The sequence below is a fragment of the Lampetra planeri genome, chromosome 12, assembly GCF_965212315.1.
Source record: "Lampetra planeri chromosome 12, kcLamPlan1.2.h2, whole genome shotgun sequence".
NCBI lineage: Eukaryota > Metazoa > Chordata > Hyperoartia > Petromyzontiformes > Petromyzontidae > Lampetra > Lampetra planeri.
This window is the reverse complement of record NC_136118.1, coordinates 13674090-13694589: the sequence shown is the minus strand read 5'-3', so window position 1 is coordinate 13694589 and position 20500 is coordinate 13674090. Positions and strand designations below refer to the sequence as shown.

Here is a 20500-nt window from a genome sequence, read left to right as displayed (position 1 = left end):
ACGTAATGAGAACGCTGTGCTAATGTGATGTCTGAAGACTGAGCATGGACTTAGTGAAGATGCACAGGGCTTAACAAGGACAAATGAGGTGGCACATGAATTGATATTTAGAGGGAAGACGCTCGCTCTCCATGGGACACCCCGGAGCGAGCGGGTTGGATAGACGCATTCATTAGCACTCAATAGCACTAAAGACTGGGTCATAGCGTTGGCTGCAACGCAGTGCAAAATCCAAACACACCATCTTGTGGCACAGGGAGAATGTTGATACCAAGCTATCAGTGTGAGTGTAAAACAGTGCAGCATGTAGCAGGAAGATATAAACAAAATCAATCAAACGCAATGGAATCCTATAGAGGTATTGATGTGTATATATATTGTATTATGAGATATACTGCATGAACACTCATGAGCTGGGTTCACTTTTGCGTGGACCTGCCCTGTGTTGACCCGGGAAAAATGAATCTCACACACATCTGGCCATACGAGGTCAGCCACTCAACTCGCGAGGTGTGGGCCAGACCGCCCCTTCGAGTGCCGTCCCCGGCATGAAGGGGGTGCTCAAAAACTCAGCGGGTAGTGGTGTGGAAGGGCACTCAGCTCAAAATCAGTTCGACATGAGTTTGAATTCTAATCGCGGCAAGATTTGGCACAATATCCCTGCGAGATCAATACCAAAAAAATACATTGTGGAAAGTGCTACAGAGATTTGGGGCAAAGCCATAAAAATGTGGAACTTGCACCCCTGGTTCCTAATGCCAACAGTGAGGAGTAGCATCTGTTTCTCTTTTTTGAAACGTTGATGCTTTGCCTTTTAACTTGTCCTGAATGTAAAAAAAAAGGAGTATCTGCCTTCAAAATCTATAATGTTAGCCAGAGTACACGCCACACTCAATCCACTCAATCGAGAGATGGGGCAGCTTTTATCTCCCGCGATGGCAAGTCCACATTCCCATGGCGGGAGCTAGATATTTTCCACGTGTTGACATGCACTTATGCAATTTGAACTTATATAACCTTATCTATTTAACGTATTTATTTTTAGCAGTGATTTTCTTCGGATGCCTATACTTTACACTCAGATCGTTTTTGGTATTGTTTGTTGTTGTAGCTCATCGGATTTTTCCAGGGTAAATAAAGGTTCTGATTCCGTGGGAGAGAGGGGGTGTTGTGGTGGGGTCGGTCAGCGTTAGAGGTGGACTCTGGATGATGGGGGCGGGGAGGTGGCCTTACCAGGGCATCGAACACGAGGCGGTCGTAAACCTCACTCTCCGAGTTCTCCATCATGATGTTGAAGAGTGCGTCCAGTGTGTCCTGCAGGAACTGTTCACCACGGCGGGAGGCCAGGGGGGAGGGGGGGGGGAGCAGGGCGGCAACGTGAGGCGACACAAACACGCACAACAACAACAACCGCCATTCCCCACTAAGTGGCGGTGACATCACCACGACGCTTGTGCCAGGCTGTGTGCACTTTGAGGCCACGGGAAGTGTCGAATGCCCCCGCTGGCAGGAGGTCACGGGACTGACCCAGGCGCCATGGGTTCACGTCCACCGACCACACGCAGCAAGAGGCAACAGGGGCACACCACGACGAGGTGCGACACGGCGCGTTGCAGGCCCATGAGCTGCTGCTCGTCATGAGCATAGTGCAGGCCCTTACCTTGACCACCTCCTCGCCGTTGACCTTCATGAGCTGCCTCAAATTGGCCTCCAGGATGTTGGGGTTGGAGCGCCACTTCAATAGCCCAAGCAGCTCCACTGTGAAACAAGGACCACCACCACCTTCATCATCCGCTGTATGTTGGGGATTTATTGATCGCCTAATAATAGTACCAAGTAAATACTAGAACCTGGCAAATTTTGCTCGTTGCTTATATTAATTATCAATACTGTGTGGATATTTAACGTTTAATTTGATCTGCAATCACTTCCTTACTTATTAATGATCTCAAATACCCCTTGGTTCTGGCACCTTGAATGTACAACTGCATGAGAGACATTATACATAATACAAGATGATGATGATGGTGATGAAAATTGAATTGTCACCCTATTGAAACAATCATGGGGCAGTGCTCATTAACATCGATGGCCCTGAGCAACTGGCAGACATTGCACATTCCTACGGCAGGTTCCAGTCTCTCCATGAGAGAAGCCATTTGACTTTCTTTCAAGTGATATTCATTGTATGAACCACAGAATGGTGATGAAAAAGTGGAGTCTTGCACCATCCTGGCCTAAATACATGGCCACTCGTAACCTGTAATCCAGGCCGAGTGGAACTCTAACGAGGGCACTCAAATTAGCACGGTTGACTATGTACGGTGCGAAGGAAGTTGAACATCCATACACACTCCACTTTTGGAAGGTCGGTTTGCAGTCAACGCAGCCCATCTGAGTATCACTTATGTGGGAAATCAACAGCATTTATCCTATGGATAGAATGAGCCCCACGTTATACATGTGGAATTTTCCATCACTGGTTCAATACCACAGATAAGCACTGGCGAATTCTTGTTTGAGTAAAGATATACTTTAACTTTCTAATTACAAGTAGGTTAGAGCCCCCAACTAAGACACCGACGTCTCTTCTTTGAGACGGAATGAGACAAGAGATGCGTAATTTTTTGTAAATATATAAAGGTCACGCTCGCCCACGTATGTAAACATCTGCTGGTTGCTGTAAATCACGCGACAAACAGACACACGGCTTCACAATTTCACACGCATGATTTGCTCACAAATTTAACGGCCATGCAACTTGAGACATGACACGAGAGATAAAGCAACGGCCAACACACGTTAGAGCACCACGACACACTCGGGCACTTTTTAATTAATTTTGCGACAGACAATCACTAAGCGCCACGCATGATTAAAAATCAAAAACTGACGAGACGAGACCCGAAACTCGGCAACGACTCGGCAAACGGGTGACCGGTCGGTCTCACCACCACCGCCAAGTCACAAACAGATTCGGGCAACGCGTGGGCGAAAAACGCGGTGCACCCCACCCACCGTTCTGTGTGAGCTTGGTGGAGCACACGAGCGTGGAGATGTAGAGGCGCTCCTTGCTGACCGCGAGGCTGCTGGCAGGCAGCGGCTTGGACGGCGACTGCAGGGTGGAGCGGTCTTCCATCGACGTGAGGCCCAGATACGCCGACGCGTCCTCCAGCTTCTTCGTGTCGCCCTGCGGGGAGCGAGCGGGAGAGGGCACGAGGGTCGAAGGCTTGAGTCTTCTTGCCTGGCAGAGCGATGTGGGGGGGTCGCAGCGAAGAAAGTGTCCGCCGTGCTGGCTACACGGGTCAGTTTAATCATTTGAAGCGCATCCCCCGATTGAATGAGTGAGCGTCCACGCTCATCTGAGTCTCCGGCTCTTAAGGGGGCGCTGAAAGATCCCCGTAAAGCATTTAACAAAATTGTTCCCCGTGTGTTAAGGGAAGACGGGTTCGTGAAGAAATACTTCACAGAATATCTGCTGAAAAATTATTAAAGTCACACAATGTTATACACTCCACGATGAGATTTGTTTCCGCGTGAGGGTCAAACAAAACTTTTTTTTTAATTCTCAGAGCCAGAATTTTATCATAAACTCGCTACACTTGACAATCTCAGTTAATCACGGGTGGATGCCCAGAATGGAATCCAGGATCTTAGTCAGGGCCAGCTCTGTGGCTCCACCTTCCAAGCCACCCGGCCACCTCAATTCACTGCCATTTTTAACACGCAGGGTGTGCAAGGCTATCGACGGAAACGGTCACCATTGGAAAATAATGATGCAATCTTTAAACTTGGGCACATCACATTGAAAGGCCGCTGCTGATTTTGCATAACGACGATGCCTTTCTTGTTATTTCAGGCAGGTTCGCAGGCAAAGGTGAGCAGAGAGTTGAATAAAACGGAGAAAAATAAGAGTAATTCCTCCCGTGTAATGCGAGGACCCCCCATCAGTGGTGCAGAAGATGTATCACTGCAAGAAGATGGACTACTCTCCCTATATCACAATCTTACTCAACTGTAGTGCATTCATTACGACTTATCGAGCTGTCACGGCAGACTTAGAATGCCTACAGAACCCTGTATTCCACACCGGATGTTGTGCATTAACTTGCGAAACTGTTATAAATCATCCAGCAGGCCCCTGTCTTCACCCACCCGCCCCGCAGTGCTTGGGAGACATGGTTCGTCTTTGTTTGCACGTGTGGTGTGTGTTCGCGTCTGTGCGTCGTGGGTAAAGGTGCAATACATAACGTTTGCTTAATATGCGAGGGAATTGTGCAACCTTTGCGTGTAAACGTGTGCACACGCGCAGTGTGCGTGCGATTTGTGCATTGACAATTAGTGAATAGCGTACGAGTTTGACAGACTTAGTGTAATGTGTTGAAATGTGTGCATGTAGTGTAGCGTGTATTTGCGTCATACGTCAGGGTGTTGTGTGTGTAATGTATGCGCTTACGTAACGAGTGCGTGCGATGTGCGAACGGTGTCTATATATGTGCGCAGCGTGTACAACGTGTGTATCGTGTGCACACGTGTAGCTGTTTGTGCGCGTCACGTTTGAGCTGCAGCTATATAACGATGCATCAATTCAGAGCAGAATCGATCGTGACACGCAAGATGCGCGAGCACAAATTGCGCGTGACAAACGATTCATTTTCGCAAATTGTGAAAATGATCCGATAATGCTACATTTAATATGACAAAGAAAACCGTGCAAACAAAAGCCGGAAAAAAAACCCAAAAACAATGAAATGGGAGAAGAATGAAAACATGATCAACGCTCAAATCTGATTTGTGAACCCACATCGTGACAATTCATGAAGTTGCACGTGGAGTTGACTCGTGACACGCCCCAGAGAAAACGAGTGCGTGTAACGTGTGCGCGCGTGTGTACACGTGAAGCATGGGTGTAAATGTGTGTATTGAGCGCGTGTGTAATGCGAGTGCAATAAGTACACGCAACAATGTGGTGTATGTGTGTGTATATAAAGTGTGTGCGCGTGCAGTACGTGTGTATAGCACTCGTATAGCGCGTGTTTGTGCGAAGTAGAGTGTGTGCGCACAAACGTGTAACGTGCACAGTGTCATGTGTGTATATTGAACTTCTTACGCACCGTACGTAGCTAATCGGAGGTGCGGGGAAGGACAACAAACTATGAATAAACGTTCCAGAGTCGTGGACAAGTTATACTGAAGAACTGCATGAAAACAACGCAGTCTTGCGTCAACTTTATTTTCAACAGTGTCACCAGTCGCAGGGATGGACGCACGAATACACGAGTCGACTTAACAATGGGGTCTCTACCATTCTGTACAAAAAACGTATTCCTGTATCCCCTTTCAAAATGCTCTGCCTGCCTCCCGTGCGTAGTGTGTGCAATACATACTAAAACGTGGACACATTTAATCTGGACGTGCACCTTTGCGCATTTATATTAATTTGTGTCTCATTGAAGTAGAGGCAGGTGGTGACATCTGCAGGAGTACACGGCACGGTATAACGTGTATGTTGCCCGTGCAGGGACTGCGTGCGTGTCGGTGTGTATCTGGAGATCACGGCCGACAACAGTGGCAATTACTTCAACTGGTCCCGGGCTTCCCCTCGGTCGACTCGGCCTTACGCGAACGCTCGGTGCAATGCGTAAACATCGGCACCGGTGCTGGCCACCCAGGCCAAGTGTGCCGTGCCCACCCTTCATAGGTGCTCGCGAACGGCACTTGCCCAGTCAGCTCAAGGTCATACGGGGGTCGTTGTCTTGTATTCGGAGCGCTGGTGCAGTGGTTTGTGAAGCGTTCCGTGACACTTGCGATGTCGGTAAAAATTCCCAAACATGCGATGCTGGAGAGAAAAGTGATGTCTGAACCTGTTTTGTGTCTCTGCTAGGTCAACTCAGCCTTAAATTAGCGTGATGTGATATGAGAATGTTGTGTGTATAGTGCGTAGACTGCAGCGTGTGTAAAGTGTGTGCAGTAGGCAAGTGCGTGTAACGACTGCCAAGTTGAGTGATGCCTGTGTATAAATGTGCTGAAATAGTGTTAAAAGTGTATCAAAAGATATATTAAGACACAATGTACAGACTTCTTTAACTTTGCTTATCAGCACAGTAACCAGTCACATCGATGAACCTATTCTAATGCACGATTAGACTGAACAATGGGATTTTTCTCCAATTTCGTGTATGAATGTATTTTATTTTCTAAATGTTCTCAAAATGCCCTACCTGCCTCCCGTGTGTAATGTGCATACGTAACGCACACCAAAACCTGTACACATTTTTTTTTCTGCATGTGTGCCTCTTGCGCATTTATATCACTTTGCGTCTGGTTAAGCGGAGATAGCCCGTGACTTCGTTCTAAAGATATATGAGCAAGAAGTATGGAACGTGTTGCGTGTGTGCGTTTAATGTGTGTGTCGGCAGGTGCGTGCGAGGACAGCGTAAATGAGTACCTGGCGCGTTGTGTAAACATCGCCACTGGGGGGGTAGCTGGGCGTGGTGCTGGCCACCCAGCCCCTCGTGTGCCGTTCCGCCTTCATAGGTGCTACTCGCTAACAGCACTTGCCCCAACAGTCTGTACAAGGCTATGTTCCTTGCGAGGTTGGTTCAACTCCCATGCACGTACGTAGCAGGTGATCTCCGAACCTGACTTTAAGTCTCCCCCCCCACCCCCACCTAGATAAAGTCTGCATTCACAGCGAGTATTCGGTGCGGAGTGTGAAGATCAGGAAACTTGGCGTGGCGCTCGACACACCACTCCTTGAATTCGGTGTCAGCTTCAATCGGTGCTTGCTAATGTCACACAATCCAGCCAGCTTGAAAGGTTGCCAGTTCACACCCGGTCGAGGGTCAGCTTTGCTTTTCGTCCCTTCAGCGTATATAAAAAAATAAATATATATCGAGACCATATTGTAATGGAGAGACTTTTGATCATCATATGAACATGCCAGAGCAGACAGGTGGTACCACCTAAGTAAGCACATTTTTTGTAATGGCCTTTTATTTGTGCAACAAATAAGAGTGGATTACTTAATAACCCCACTCATTTGAAGTAGATATTGCATAATTTCCTGTGCTTAGCCACAAAGAACCACGAAGAATCATGCCAGCTCAGGTGGTAACGAAGAGTACAAACATCTGAATATGAATTCCTGCAGTCACGAAAGTTAAGTAAAAATGTATCTGTCCTGGGCTCATGGATTACACCTCTACCTCAGAGGCATCAATTAATTATGAGCACTGCTCCAGTGCTCATTTGAGCAAGCCAACACTTTGGCTTGATTCCGAACAAGAAGCTATCTTTGACAGGCTTACACAGAGCCCAAGTGCTAAAAAAGAGCCATCAATCTTCGTCTCCGTGCACAGGAAGGCCAGTCCAGGCGACGAGCGTGCAAGCAACCGTATTACGCGGTGTAATCATTGCCCAATAGTCCGATGCGGCTATCATCAAAGTCGTTATTATCGGCCAACGCTGCCCTCGGCGTGCGTGTGTCACCAGCCACCCCCCCGCACGCGCTCGCTCGCTCTCTCTCTCACAAGCGCTCGACGTCCCCCAGAGCTCGTTTGCGAAAATGCAAAGCCGGCGTCGAGGCTCAATCTGCCAGGAGAGCATCTGCTGCGTCTACATCTCACGCCGGTCTCTGGGTCGTCGCTCCGCATCGTGAGGAACGAGACGGAGCACAAGGCAACAACGAGCATCTGAGAGGGCTACGGATCGCCCTCGGTTCTAGGAGCTCAGAATGAGAATCAGAATATTTATCTCTACTGGAGGAATCCGATGAGCTAAAAAGCTCTTTTAAACAGATGTCCAGTAGGAGTGGATAAGAATGTTAAAACGAACAATACAAAAAACATTATAGTATATATAAAAATTGCTACTAACTCATAGCTCAGAGGGTTACTGATTACCCGCAGTTTTGGAAGTGATTTGATTCATTCAATATGTCGTACGTTCAAGGTGATGTTATTACTGTATCATCTTTATCAATAACTTTATTCTAAACAACATATATTAGGTAAATTTTACCAAAAAAGTACATTATTGTTGGCTTTTTTAACATGAGATCCCTGCTATACTGATTTGAGCATGGAGACTCTTTTACTTTGAATAGGAATCTGTGTCGGTAATTTGATTACCTTTTGCACAATTTCACTTTGAATCTTATTCTACTTTAACCCAGACCTGCCTTGCATAAAGGATGTGCATTTTAATTATTTCTCGCCTATTTAAATAAATCAATATTATGAACGTCGAAGACGAAATGTATAAAATTATGTTAAACGGTTCTCTGCGTTACGGTGCGTTTTTAATTATCCATCCTGTCGTACATTGTTACCCACACCATGGGAATGTGGAGTTTAAAAACCACTGGCCTAGAGCCACCAATGGAGATGAGAGCCGCCTAATTTTTTGTTTGAGCATGGAGACACTTTTATTTTAATATAACTTGATTGTGTTTTAGGACCTGGGGCCATATTCATGAGAAAAAAATGTAAATATATAAAACTGCTTGGCACAAATACCAGCCATCAAAGCCCAGCAACATCATTGCTGCATGTGCACCTAAGGTGTAATTCAGCACACAATGCGTCTAGGATCACAGAAGGAAAACCAAACCAGAAAATAACGCCTAACAGGACAGAATACAACGTGTTGCTCGTGTTGGCTATAAGAAAACCATCCAGTCCTATAATCAAACAATGATCTGTCCCAGGCGAAACGGAAATGTGAGCTATGCATTTCGCTGCATCGGGGCCGTTCAATCTCTGATATCAACAATCACGAGCCAATTTCCATCCCTGTCGACACGTCTGATCTCGGATAAATTGCTTCCGGATGTCTGTGGGATGATAAGCCCCCTGGCTGAGACATATATTCGGTCTCGAAGCAAAAAAACAATGTTTGACTGTTGGAATCAACAGTCAAAAAATGGTCAGTGAAAGTGTCTTCAAAGGTCTTTTATCTGAGCTCGAGGTGACTCCAATCTTCACTGGAGGCCCTGCACCAGCAGTGGAAATTCCAAGTTACTATGGCAGGGGGTAGGGCTCTCTGAAGAACAGCCAGTTGACTTGAGTGATGGGCTGAGTCGACCCCCGACCGCGATTTGAACTCGCTCCGATCGTGAGCAAAGTGATTTTGCTACGGCATCCACGAGCCTGCGTGCTTTTAACTGTCAGTGAGAAGTCGCAGCACGTTTCAGTCTCGACAATGAATCAGCACTGCAACGTGAATCAAACTTGCGCAATTGACAACAGTGGTTGGAAGCAGTGAATTTATCTCTCGACCTATTAAGGTCGAAACGCCGCAGGGGTCTGTTTCAGGCCTACTGCTGGGTTTTATTTATGTGTAACATCTGTCGACAACATGCTATAAAACTAACATGTGGATGCAAGCGTGTGTGAGTGTGTGAGTATATGTGTGTATGTGTGTGTGGGGAGCGATAGTACAGCAATGAGCGCACTGCGCTACAAACCCGGTGACCCGAGTTGGACTCCCACTCACGGCCAAGAGCAGTGTAGATAATCTGAACCGATCCTGGACCTCCTCTAGGTCCATTCAGCCTCAAATGAGTACCCAGGAAGGTGTGTGAACATCGCCACTAGGGAGACAAAGGCGACCAGGCGTGGCGCTGGCCACCCAGCCCCTCGTGTGCGGTGCCGGCCTTCATAGGTGCTCGCTCACAGCACTTGCCCAAAAAGCATATAAATGCTATCTGGGAGATCTTTGCCTTTGCATGAGTACACGTATGTGCATGTGTGCATAAAACCGCAGAGGTTTCAAACAACACGTCGTGCTCCTAAAGGCCCTGATTTGATTCGCGGCCATGGTGCACAAAATCAGTAAATGGTACAAATATTCAAAAAAAAAAATTTCATTAAGGACTGTAACACGGAGTATCAATGGGTTTTTCAGAAGATTCCCACGTTGGCATGTTTGGATAATTTCCTTTTTAAGAAATTGTTGTTGCACTTGAAAGGAAACAAAATCAGCTCAAGAAACGCTACTCGATACGGAAGAAAAACGCTCAGTTAGTTCTGTACAAAAGAGTTTGTGAACACATTTTCTGCGCTGCTATCTCCTGGTTAAGCAATCTGACGTATTTGTACAATCCACCAACCCTGGTCTCTCAAGCGATGGATTGCAGTCACGTGCCACCACCTCTCCTGGGCATCCCCTACGTCAATTCAGCATTGAAATGGCATCTATTGAGGTGCGCAAACATCAGTTCTCGGGTGACCAAGGCGGCCACGCATGTCGCCGGTTACACTTCCCCCTTAGGAACTGCGCCGCCCTTAATGGACGCTCAGGGCATTTGCTGGTGCTGTCTACGAGGCGTCACGGGAGGTCTTGTCTGTTGGCAGCCAACGACGCTCCGCTGCTACTGTGCACAAGGGAGGGCATGCTGCTCCGTCAGCGGCACTCTACAGCAGCACAGCTGGCAATGCCTGCGAGCGAGCAAGCACCGTGAGGACAAAACGACGCTCGTAAGAGCAACTCGCACAAAGTGTCGCGGCATATCAACTTAGCTGCTCAACGGCTCCACCACCAGACTCGACGCGTAAGTTTAAAGCGCAAGTTCCGTCTCCTCGCTCGGGCGAGTGCTCATCGCCACTGGCAAGCCCTGAGCTGGCGTTGGGGAAGTCGACTTCGCAGTCGCTCCACAAGACGGACAAATGGCGACTCGCCAACCCAACGCCGTGAGCAGGGTTGGTCGAGTTGACCCCCGCCCTCAATTTGAACTCGCGACCTTCCAATGGAGGAGCGTTTGAAACCACAGTGCCACCTGGCCGGAATACTTACATCGTGCACTGCATCGCGTACACTCAAACGTGATATGGTGTTCACCGAACTTCCCACTGACACCGACGCAGTGAATGGAACATCAGCCCAAAAGCACTGAAGTGGATCTCTATTACTCTGGCTTCCACAGTTTAAAATTGCTTCGAGGAAACGTTGACACGTGCACTATTCACCAGTGCACACCCCTCACAGACCAGGTCTCACTGGCTTCTCTTGGATTCACCAAATCATCAACGACTCACCTCGCAACTGCCAATGAGCCTGAGGACAAGGCCATGTGCACAGGTCATCGCGGATCGATGCAACAGACCACCCCCCACCTGCTGGTGTCCCAAGCGCAATGACCGACTGAATTCCTAGAACACTCGTCCCAGTTGTGTGCACCCATGCGACGCTACTACATTAAATATGTTTTCGGTTGAGAAGGAAGCAGATTAAGGGGGAAACTAAGAGGCAGTTTGGCTAATAGTCAAGCGGTTAATAGGTCAGCTTGCTCACAGACATATAGGCTAATTAGTGAAGCAGGATAGGAAACAAACTGTATAATTGGCAAGCAAGCTAATGGGCACTCTGTAGGACTGATTGTATAAGAGGCAAGCCACCTAATAGCCAGGCCAGCAAGTCACCTAATAGCCAGGCCAGCTACGATCCAGATAGTTTTAATAGGATAGTCAAGTAGGCTTACACAAATTCACTTCATGAGCTAACAGGCTCACAGGCAGGCCAGCTCTAGACAAGGTTGCCAAAAGGCATTCGAGCTAACAGCACATTCATTCAGCAATTACAATTGTCTCTTACACCCACAAAAACATTAATCAAACACACGCATAACATGCAACATATAGGCCAAAGAAGTGAAGAACACTCGATAAAGGAGACAAATATTAAAGCCAAAATAAATTATGCCAGTGTATGTCATAATAAATATCTATTCTTTCATACTGAGCCATAAATCGCTGGAAGGAGGTTAATATTGAAATTCCCACAAATGCGGCGATATTGCCGGCAGTCTATTAGTTAAGCTGGCTGGCTCATAGGAAGATTGGTTAATCAGTAGGCAAGCGAATAGGCAGGTTGGTTAATCAGTAGGCACGCGAATAGGCAGGTTGGTTAATCAGTAGGAACGCGAATAGGCAGGTTGGTTAATCAGTAGGCACGCGAATAGGCAGGTTGGTTAATCAGTAGGCAAGCGAATAGGCAGGTTGGTTAATCAGTAGGCACGCGAATAGGCAGGTTGGTTAATCAGTAGGCAAGCGAATAGGCAGGTTGGTTAATCAGTAGGCACGCGAATAGGCAGGTTGGTTAATCAGTAGGCACGCGAATAGGCAGGTTGGTAAATCAGTAGGCAAGCGAATAGGCAAGTTGGTTAATCAGTAGGCACGCGAATAGGCAGGTTGGTTAATCAGTAGGCACGCGAATAGGCAGGCCCGGCTAGTCCGAGCCAGCCTGGAGGCGTTCCTCGTCAACGTTTCTGCTGCGACGGATTTTCGCGTCATCTACAGATTCGAATTACCTTGTAGACGATGAGCGTGTGAGTGTTGTCCAAGAGGGTGGTGCCATCGTATCTCATGAGCTTCACGAACGCCATGCCGAACACCTTCTCACTGCGGTCTTTGGCTGGAGACAACATCAAAGGGAACACACGAAGCGTCCCACGGTTACAAGGAGAGCCGCGGAGATGTTACACGCCGGAGGATCCAAGCCCTCTGATCCACGCCACTGGCGGTCTGCCCGGTGATGTTTTCAATCACGTCGCAGCGTGGATGTGTAAAAGCCTGTTTTTGTTTTGATAAGGCGTGATTGAATGTGGAAAAAGCAAATCGTGAATGTGTGAATCAGAAGCAGATGTTCACCAGATTAATGAATTTGGCAAAAGATCCCAATCCAGAACCATGCAGGCTTCGGTGAAACTTATCTGGACATTTTTGTTACTTGGTTACCAAATAATATCCAATGGAAAAAATAGGTATACATTATAAAAACAACTCTAAAAACGTCATATATTACAACAAAAATCTTCAATGAATCTGCATACTTTTCAGAGGAGATATATACGCGTAGATTATGTTTTGCTTGCGAAAGAAAATGAGATTGAAAAAACCAATGCAAGCAAGGGATGAACACTCAACACCAACAATCTACTAATCCTGCTTGCTGTACCACCATCTCCTGCACGCCTCACACTCCAGCAGGTTCGGTGTAAAATGACACGGTCATGTTAATAACACTAATCTCCATTTATCTGGGAACAGTTCACAAAGTCTTAAAGAATTGCTTTCAGCAGGGTCCTACATTAGGGATATTTGGACCAACATCCTGAATGACGAGTGCTGCTGTGGCGTCATGTGGGAGAAAACCAAACCCAACAAACTTAACGAGGTGGGGGGACACAGCACGACCATCGAGCGGTCACCTCGCAGCAGCAGCAGCGTGCCTACTATGCCCGATGTAAGCCTTGCTGGCCACCCATTCAAGTAGCTAACTGTGGTGGCCATAAGATGTTATCTCCCTCTCCTGGCACACAGGAGGTCGTGTTGTATATTTGAGGTTTGCCTGTTCTCTCTGTGGTCACATGGATTTTTCTCCAGGGTCCTCCAGTTTTTGTCTCCATTTATAAAAACACGAATTTAGATTTGGCTATGCTAATTCCCCTTTAAGAAAACACGATATAAGCCACTTTGATGACCTATCATGCAAGTAAAAAAAGAAAATAGTTACTAACCAGGCTCAAAACACGCTAAGCTTCTGAGATGTGATTAGAGGCAATTGAGGTAATTTAATCACATGAATAATGACCTCTGGGTAATCCACCGTCTCTGCTGGCAGAGCATTGAACTAAGAGGTATGTGCCACCACTCCTGGCATAAACCATCCCCGCGTGAGCAGAGTGCTGTCGGTGTGGAGAGACTGGCAAGAACGCCAAGCGGGTGCGAAGGGGTGTTGGTGTCGTTGGTCCTTGACTCACACTCGACGGAGGAGCGGTGGCGAAACGTGAACCTCAGGTGACTGCGATACATGTCTTCAATGGGCACTGCCACCTGCAAACGACGACACAGATACAGATCCCCCAATCACTCTTACAGACCACTAGGGCCGGGCGCTATGAGCAAGCACTTAGTTAGTTAGGCCAGCGTGGCAGTTGCAAATGTCTCCCAAACGCTAATGTTCACACAACACCTGAGCTACTCAATTAAGATTTAGTCAACCTAGGGCACACATGGGTTTGGTTAAGATTCCAATTACCACTGTCGTTGCACACGGCATGAAATTAAACTTCGATTACTGGGGATTCAGGGGAGTGTGTAAACCACAATAGCATTGCTTACACACACACATCTAAACAAGCTTCATCTACGCGCACACACTTACGGATACACAGGTCACAGAGAGAGCATGCACACACAGCATGTGCTACCAGCACAGATGCACAGCAACAGGTCGAGAGGAGGGCACACAAGACGTGCACAGTGCACACACACACACACATACGAGCTGAAGAAATTTACTAAAAAAATATCAGTGGTGAAAAAAGGGAGACACTTGGTATGCTAGCAGTGCAAATACTGAGGACACATTTAGAAGTAACAAATGACATGAGTCATGATTAATGTGGGGCTTTTAAATTGAAGAAAACACTCGTTTGCAAAAATGGAATGTGGAGTTTCCACCACCGGCTCAGGGCTGTTGAGGAAGGTGAGCGACGGCCGTGAACACCGCCTCACACACCAATGGCTTTGTGGGTAAATGAATGAGACGTAACTCACCTTGACCGTCTCAAACCACTGGGGTGCCTTGACCTGGTAGTAAACCACCGACTTGTACTCTGTTACGGGGTTGGTTCCAGCGCCCAAGCAGATCACATTCTGACAAAGACAAAGATCCTCCACTCAAACTTGCAGACACAAGTGCTGTTAGCGAGCACCTATGAAGGTTAATACGGTGCCAAAAGCGGCAGTGTGATCAACATCAAGCAAGCGATAATCTCTCTATCAGTGTTAATCTTGACAGAAAGCTCCAGGTACCCATTTAGGGCTGAGCTGACCTATAGCAGATCCAAACAAGGTTCATAAAACAGGAATGTTGTGCATGACCAGGAATCAAACCTGCGCCTGGATGGGAAATCAGCCTGGACCACTGATTCCCCACAAACACACACACGTAACATCGCGATCCATTTTTACCACTGACCCATCTAGAATTACGGTGGGGCCTGCGTGTAACAAAACAATTGAAGCTGAGAGTTGGTGGATTACTCAGATATATTAAACTCCCAACAATATCCCACCTGGGATTGACTTCCCATCCTTCAGGGGATAATACAATGAGTAACTCAGTAGCACTTTATAAAATGCCAAGAGTTTTGCATCCTGTGGAGAGAGTGGACCCCCACCAGTGGCTCAGGACCACTGTATGAGATGAATGTGCAGCAGTACTTGTTGGAGCAAGGAGACACTTCACCTTCGCTCTGACATCACCAAAACATAAACGTGACTTCATTTTCTAGAACTACACCTTTTTCGATCACATCCATAGCTGAAGCATTACTGATCAGTTGAGTTAATTGCCGAAACGAACGGGGCAAATCCTGTGACAAATATATAGTTTCTTTCCAAAGCAGTTGCTACAGCAGCGAAGCCATTGCTTGGGCAAGGCACGCAGATGCCCTCTGGTGTGCACGGTGGTAAATGCACGCCCACGCGCATGGGTCAACGCGCAGACAAGCAGGTAGCGGGAATGTTCACGGATTTAGTTTGCCAACGGAAGGATGTTTTTAATAACCGCAGCCCTCCGCTAACTTTTGGTGGGGAATGTGCAAAGCCAAATAACTCGCGGACATCGCCATTTGCAAGTGTTGGGTTATTTTTTGGTAAAGCACCGGTCAAGGTAAGGCAACGCGAATCACAGCTCAAATGAGGAATAACCCGTGCTCATATCCATTGGTGGCCTTGAGCGAGTGATGGGAATTCCTCATTTCAATAGCAGGGGCAAGGCTCTCTTTAGCTCAGCTCCTGCAGACTTGCGTATTTTATCACCGAAAATGAAATATGGGCTGTCAATCCCCAAAAGAGGATATTCACTGAATTACTTTCTGATTTTAAGCCAGGTACTCTAATGCTATTACATTCAAATGTCGAGGAAATGTCAGCAGAGAAAATGGGTTCCAGTCCCACCCACGAAGATTTGAGTGTCATTCCCTTGCAATACCCAGGGGGGGGGGATATCACCAGATAATTATATATTTTTTACAACCAAAACAATCACTAAGGAAATTCCAGGGCACCCTGCTGCAGAGACTTCTTGAAAAAGAGTGAGGTCTTCTTGGATGAACGGCTCGTTACACAACAACAGCACTTAGAAGCACTCAAATAAACCGTGCAACTGTTGCAAGCGGTGTGCACCAACATCGCCCTCCAAAGCGCAGCAACATTTCGGGCTCGTTAAACCCCACCCAACGATCACCCTTACCGCCACAGAGTGGAAATCACACCCTCCCCCTCCCCCCGCCCCCGCCAATCCCTCGAATTTCGCAACCACATTGGCTGCGAGCTCACGGATGGGAGGGCACGAAAAAAAATCGAGTGAACCTGAGCAGTGTTTTAATTGGGAACAGGGCGCTACCTCCAAGACCTTTCCCTCCTCGTCGCAGACGCACATGGTGACCTCGGTGTTCTTGGGCGTCGTCTTGTTGCCCTTGTCGAACTCCCCGTTTAACAGGGTCACGTAGATGTCGTTCCTGACGTCCCCTGCGATGCGGTGTCACGGTCGCACAGGCAATAGCAGCAGCGGCACACGGCAACGTAATGTTAAAGTATTCACTAACGTCTCATTTGAATAAATAACCAAGCCAAAACTTTATACACACGGTCAACAACTGAATTTATCGGCAGGTGTGACACAAATTCACAACTGCGTCAAGGTGCGCCGGTTTTTATCCTCCGCACACCATGTTCTCGCTCCCTTCGTCACATCTGTTCCCCGGCTAACAGTGGCTCATTATTATTTGTTCGATTCCTTCTTCATATGGTGGAAACAAATCTCTCCACAGGAAGCCTACTATCTCCATAGGTTGAGTGCTATTGCCGGAGGATGACTGATCATTACCGGCAAGAATAGAGATGACAAGAGGACACATCATTATAATTGTTATCGTTGTTACCCACCAGGCATGATGATTTCTGGGAAGCCCAGCTTGCGGGCGATGGCTGTGGAGCGATCGACCAGATGGGGGAACTCCTGGCGGATCTGCTTGATGTCGCCATGAAGCATCTTCAGAGAGACGTAGAGGCCTGTGTAGGGCACCAAAGACAAAGATCCCCCGTATAGCCTTTAATAGACTATTGGGGCAAGTGCTGTTAGCGAACGCCTATTAAGGCTGGCACTGCACACGAGGGGGTGGGTGGCCATCACCACAAATAGCTGTCTTTGTCTGAGCAGTGTTGATATTTACCCACTGCACCAATGAACACATTTTTAAGGCTGAGTCGAACCTTGGGGAGGCCTGGGACCAGTTCTGATATTCAACACTGATATTGGGCATGCGTGGGAATTTAACTCGGGTGGCTGGGATCGCAGCAGTGCGCTAACCACCACGCCGCCGCTACCAATATAGGGGTGTATGTGTGGGACACTCACTATCATGACACAGATCCCCCAACAAGCCGTACGCAATGCGGGGGGGATGTCCAGGAATCCAACCCAGGTTGGCAGATTCGCCCATAATTACAATCAGCAACTGCTGATGACGTACGTGACCAACCAGTGAACATCTAGGATGCTGTGGCTAGCCAGGCTTGTTTCAGGAACACGCACAAGAGGGAGACATTCATTTTGCACTGGCCCAGGAAGCGGTAAGTACCTAAGGCAAAGTCAACCCCCAGGCTTTTACTGACATGCAGTTACAAAGAATATATGGTCTCTGCTGTGCACGCCGCAACACAGGAGCCTCGGGGCACGACCCTGCATTGCATCGGCGCCATCGCCAGCAGCCAACGTCGCACTCACCCTGGCCCTTGTGGTTGACCTCCTTAGACGACACGACCTTGCTGATGACGTTCTGGAGGAAGTCGTTTTCTCCCGACAACCTGAATGAGAAATTGGAGGTGAGGTGGGGGGGAGGGAGGCTTTGTCTTTGTCCCCTGGCTGGGCATTAATGTTCTGCCGTGTACACAGCGACGCACGCCGCATGCACGGCGCACAGGGGACTACAGCAGCATGCGCGCGGACAGGCAGGCGGAAGCAGGAACACGTTCGGAGACGGAAAGGAGGGAGGTGGACACATAATGCAGCAAGCAGGAGGAGGAACAGGAGGAGGATGAACGGTTATGATGAGGCCTTCAGGGGTCCTCCGGTTTTTCCCTCAACATTTAGAAGCATGCATTTAGAGTGTTTGGCTGCGATAAACTCTCACTTGATAAGCCACTTAGATGAGATTAAATTTGGGGCCAGATCACTTCTGAAAAAGAGCTGTATAGCTCAGCGAGCCTTACCTGGTAAAATAAAAATAGTTTACTTTTTCAGATAAAAATCTGCACAGCACTCCGAACGGGGCGACCGTGAAGCTACCTGCAAGATATTTTAAAGACCCTGCGCTGTGATTCTTTGAGGACACTGGGTGACGTCACGTGACGGAGCCCCATTCGGGGCTCGGGAGCACAATACTCGAACGGGTGACGCGTCGCGCCGGGCGAGGGGGGGGGGGAAGTGGAACTACTCACTGCTGGAAGGGGATGAAGTGCTCCTTCTGCTCATCACTGTCTCCCTTGCCGTTGATGATGTCGGTGATTTCCATCACTGCGGCGCAACAACAACAATAAGCGTGGAACAATTCACACGATCGGCGATTCACTGCTTTGCGACCATTCGGGGTCACGAGATTCTAGAAGCAGTCCTTTTTGTCTCATTTGTGCCTTCCAGTTTGTATGAATAATTTCCACGAAGCATAGGTGATTTTTATGCAAACAATCTGATTACATTTTAATCGACGAATCATTTAGACGTCTACAAATCTGGGAGCGTTAACTTGAACCACACAAATGGCTTCTAAAAAAGCCACACACTTTGGAAACTAAATATTTCCACATTCCCAGGTGATCGATTCAAATGTATATTTTGGAATGAGTCAGGGTAATCAAGCAAAAAAGGGTAATGCTCATCTCTGTTGGTATATCGAGCCAGTGGTGTAAATTCCACATGCCTATGACAAGGGTCAGATTAACCACAGGAAGGCCTCTGTTGACTGCCCATAAACAAAAGTTCCTGTAAAAGCATTCAAAAGCTAAAAAGCGCAGTGGAACACCGATCCTTAAGACCTGCTGTTTGGCGGATTACTTAAAAATGTTCCTGTTACTTACTTATAAAATAATTTTCCTTTGGACACACTGGTGCTCGCCAGAACAATGTAGACTTTCCACCACTCGCTCAAAGCTACCAAACAGCGAGTAGAACCCTTATGCTCACACTTGACCGACAGAAGGGAGACAAAAAATTGTGATTTCTCAAGAGCCCTTGTGCGACGGGGTTTTTCTTCAAGGGACCACGGTACGAGGAGCGGAAAACGCTGCTGCTGCTGCTGCTGCGGCGACGATGGGCGCCGCCGCGGTTGTGCGCTCGCAATTACCGGCCACCCCGAAGGGGCGACGCAGCCCTGAGGTGCTCTTCTTGGGGTGGGTCTCCTTGAGGTCCATGTAGCCAATCCGGATGATCTGGCACACCAAGCAGATCCTGTCCCGCTTCAAGTCTCTGCTTCCAAGGTCCTTTTAACAAAAAGTCGACATCCCAAGGGGGGAAAAAAAAAAGAGATAAAAAGGGGATTTTTTTTCATGAAAAACGAGCCAGCCGCTGATTCAGATGAAGAGGAAGACGTTACCAAGAAACGATTTTGTGATATTTTATTTCAATGTCAAAACCGTATTGATCCACAGCAAGGCGGCAGTTTGTATGTTGCCGAGTCCCTCCCGCCCTTCCAAATAATCACTCAAAACTCTCCAGGTCAATAGCCACAAGTGACCATAGATCTCAGTGTCATTGGAACAGACAAATGGTTCATGTTTAACCATTGCATCGCTTGTGCATCACCCTGGTAATGCCTTTCCATGTTACGGCGTTATGGAAATGGTCACTGTGATTATTATAGATTGTTTTAACTGCATATTCATTCACCAATTTTAAATTCCGAGCTATAGGACGGTGTGCTACCATATTCTTCTCCGCGTTAACTAACGTGGAGCAGCTCCCAACGTGCACCATGCAGCAGCATGATGTCGCTGGCGCCACGGAACTCCCACCGCGTGAACTGAGGTGAAGGAAATTCATCGGGGCTGTCATGTCCCGAGGAGGGTGCTATGGCAGTCTCTCTCTCTCTTCTGTACGGATTTGAATTGAGTGGCAACCGTGAATCGATTTCTAGGTTGAGAATCCAGCTGCTTCGCTTCGGAGGAGAGAAAGTGAACGTCACTTTTGCCCTCGGAGGTTCGCACTGCAGTGGACACGAGCTCACGGTGGGCTCCACCGTTTGATGTGGCACGCCGCGGTTCCGTTTGGGCGATTCTTCTTCTGCTCGGGCTGCGTGCCTCGACGTCACATGACCATCACTTTCAATTCTTTCTTATCGAGAATGACGCTTCAAACTCGATGCATTACAGCCTGACACAGGCCAAATTTTGCGTGTACGAAATAACGTTTTTATTGCCTTACTTGAAAACAT

The 20500-nt window shown here is 47.8% G+C and overlaps 1 protein-coding gene across 2 annotated transcripts in view; it reads right to left on the bottom strand.

The window, feature by feature from the left end:
- The window catches only part of LOC144721730 (dedicator of cytokinesis protein 1-like), a 311613-nt gene that overhangs the window by 251472 nt on the left and 39641 nt on the right, over positions 1-20500 (bottom strand). Inside the window, exons 10-20 of one of the 2 annotated variants that reach the window (XM_078599607.1) lie at positions 19415-19550; positions 18513-18588; positions 17800-17879; positions 16959-17084; positions 16417-16541; positions 14562-14660; positions 13763-13835; positions 12311-12414; positions 3019-3244; positions 1661-1758; positions 1234-1323 (exon numbers count right to left, since the gene is read on the bottom strand). In XM_078599607.1, coding sequence (XP_078455733.1) covers positions 1234-1323; positions 1661-1758; positions 3019-3244; positions 12311-12414; positions 13763-13835; positions 14562-14660; positions 16417-16541; positions 16959-17084; positions 17800-17879; positions 18513-18588; positions 19415-19550 — 1233 coding nt within the window. The remainder of the gene's footprint in view (positions 1-1233; positions 1324-1660; positions 1759-3018; positions 3245-12310; positions 12415-13762; positions 13836-14561; positions 14661-16416; positions 16542-16958; positions 17085-17799; positions 17880-18512; positions 18589-19414; positions 19551-20500) is intronic. The other variant, XM_078599608.1, reaches the window with a different exon arrangement.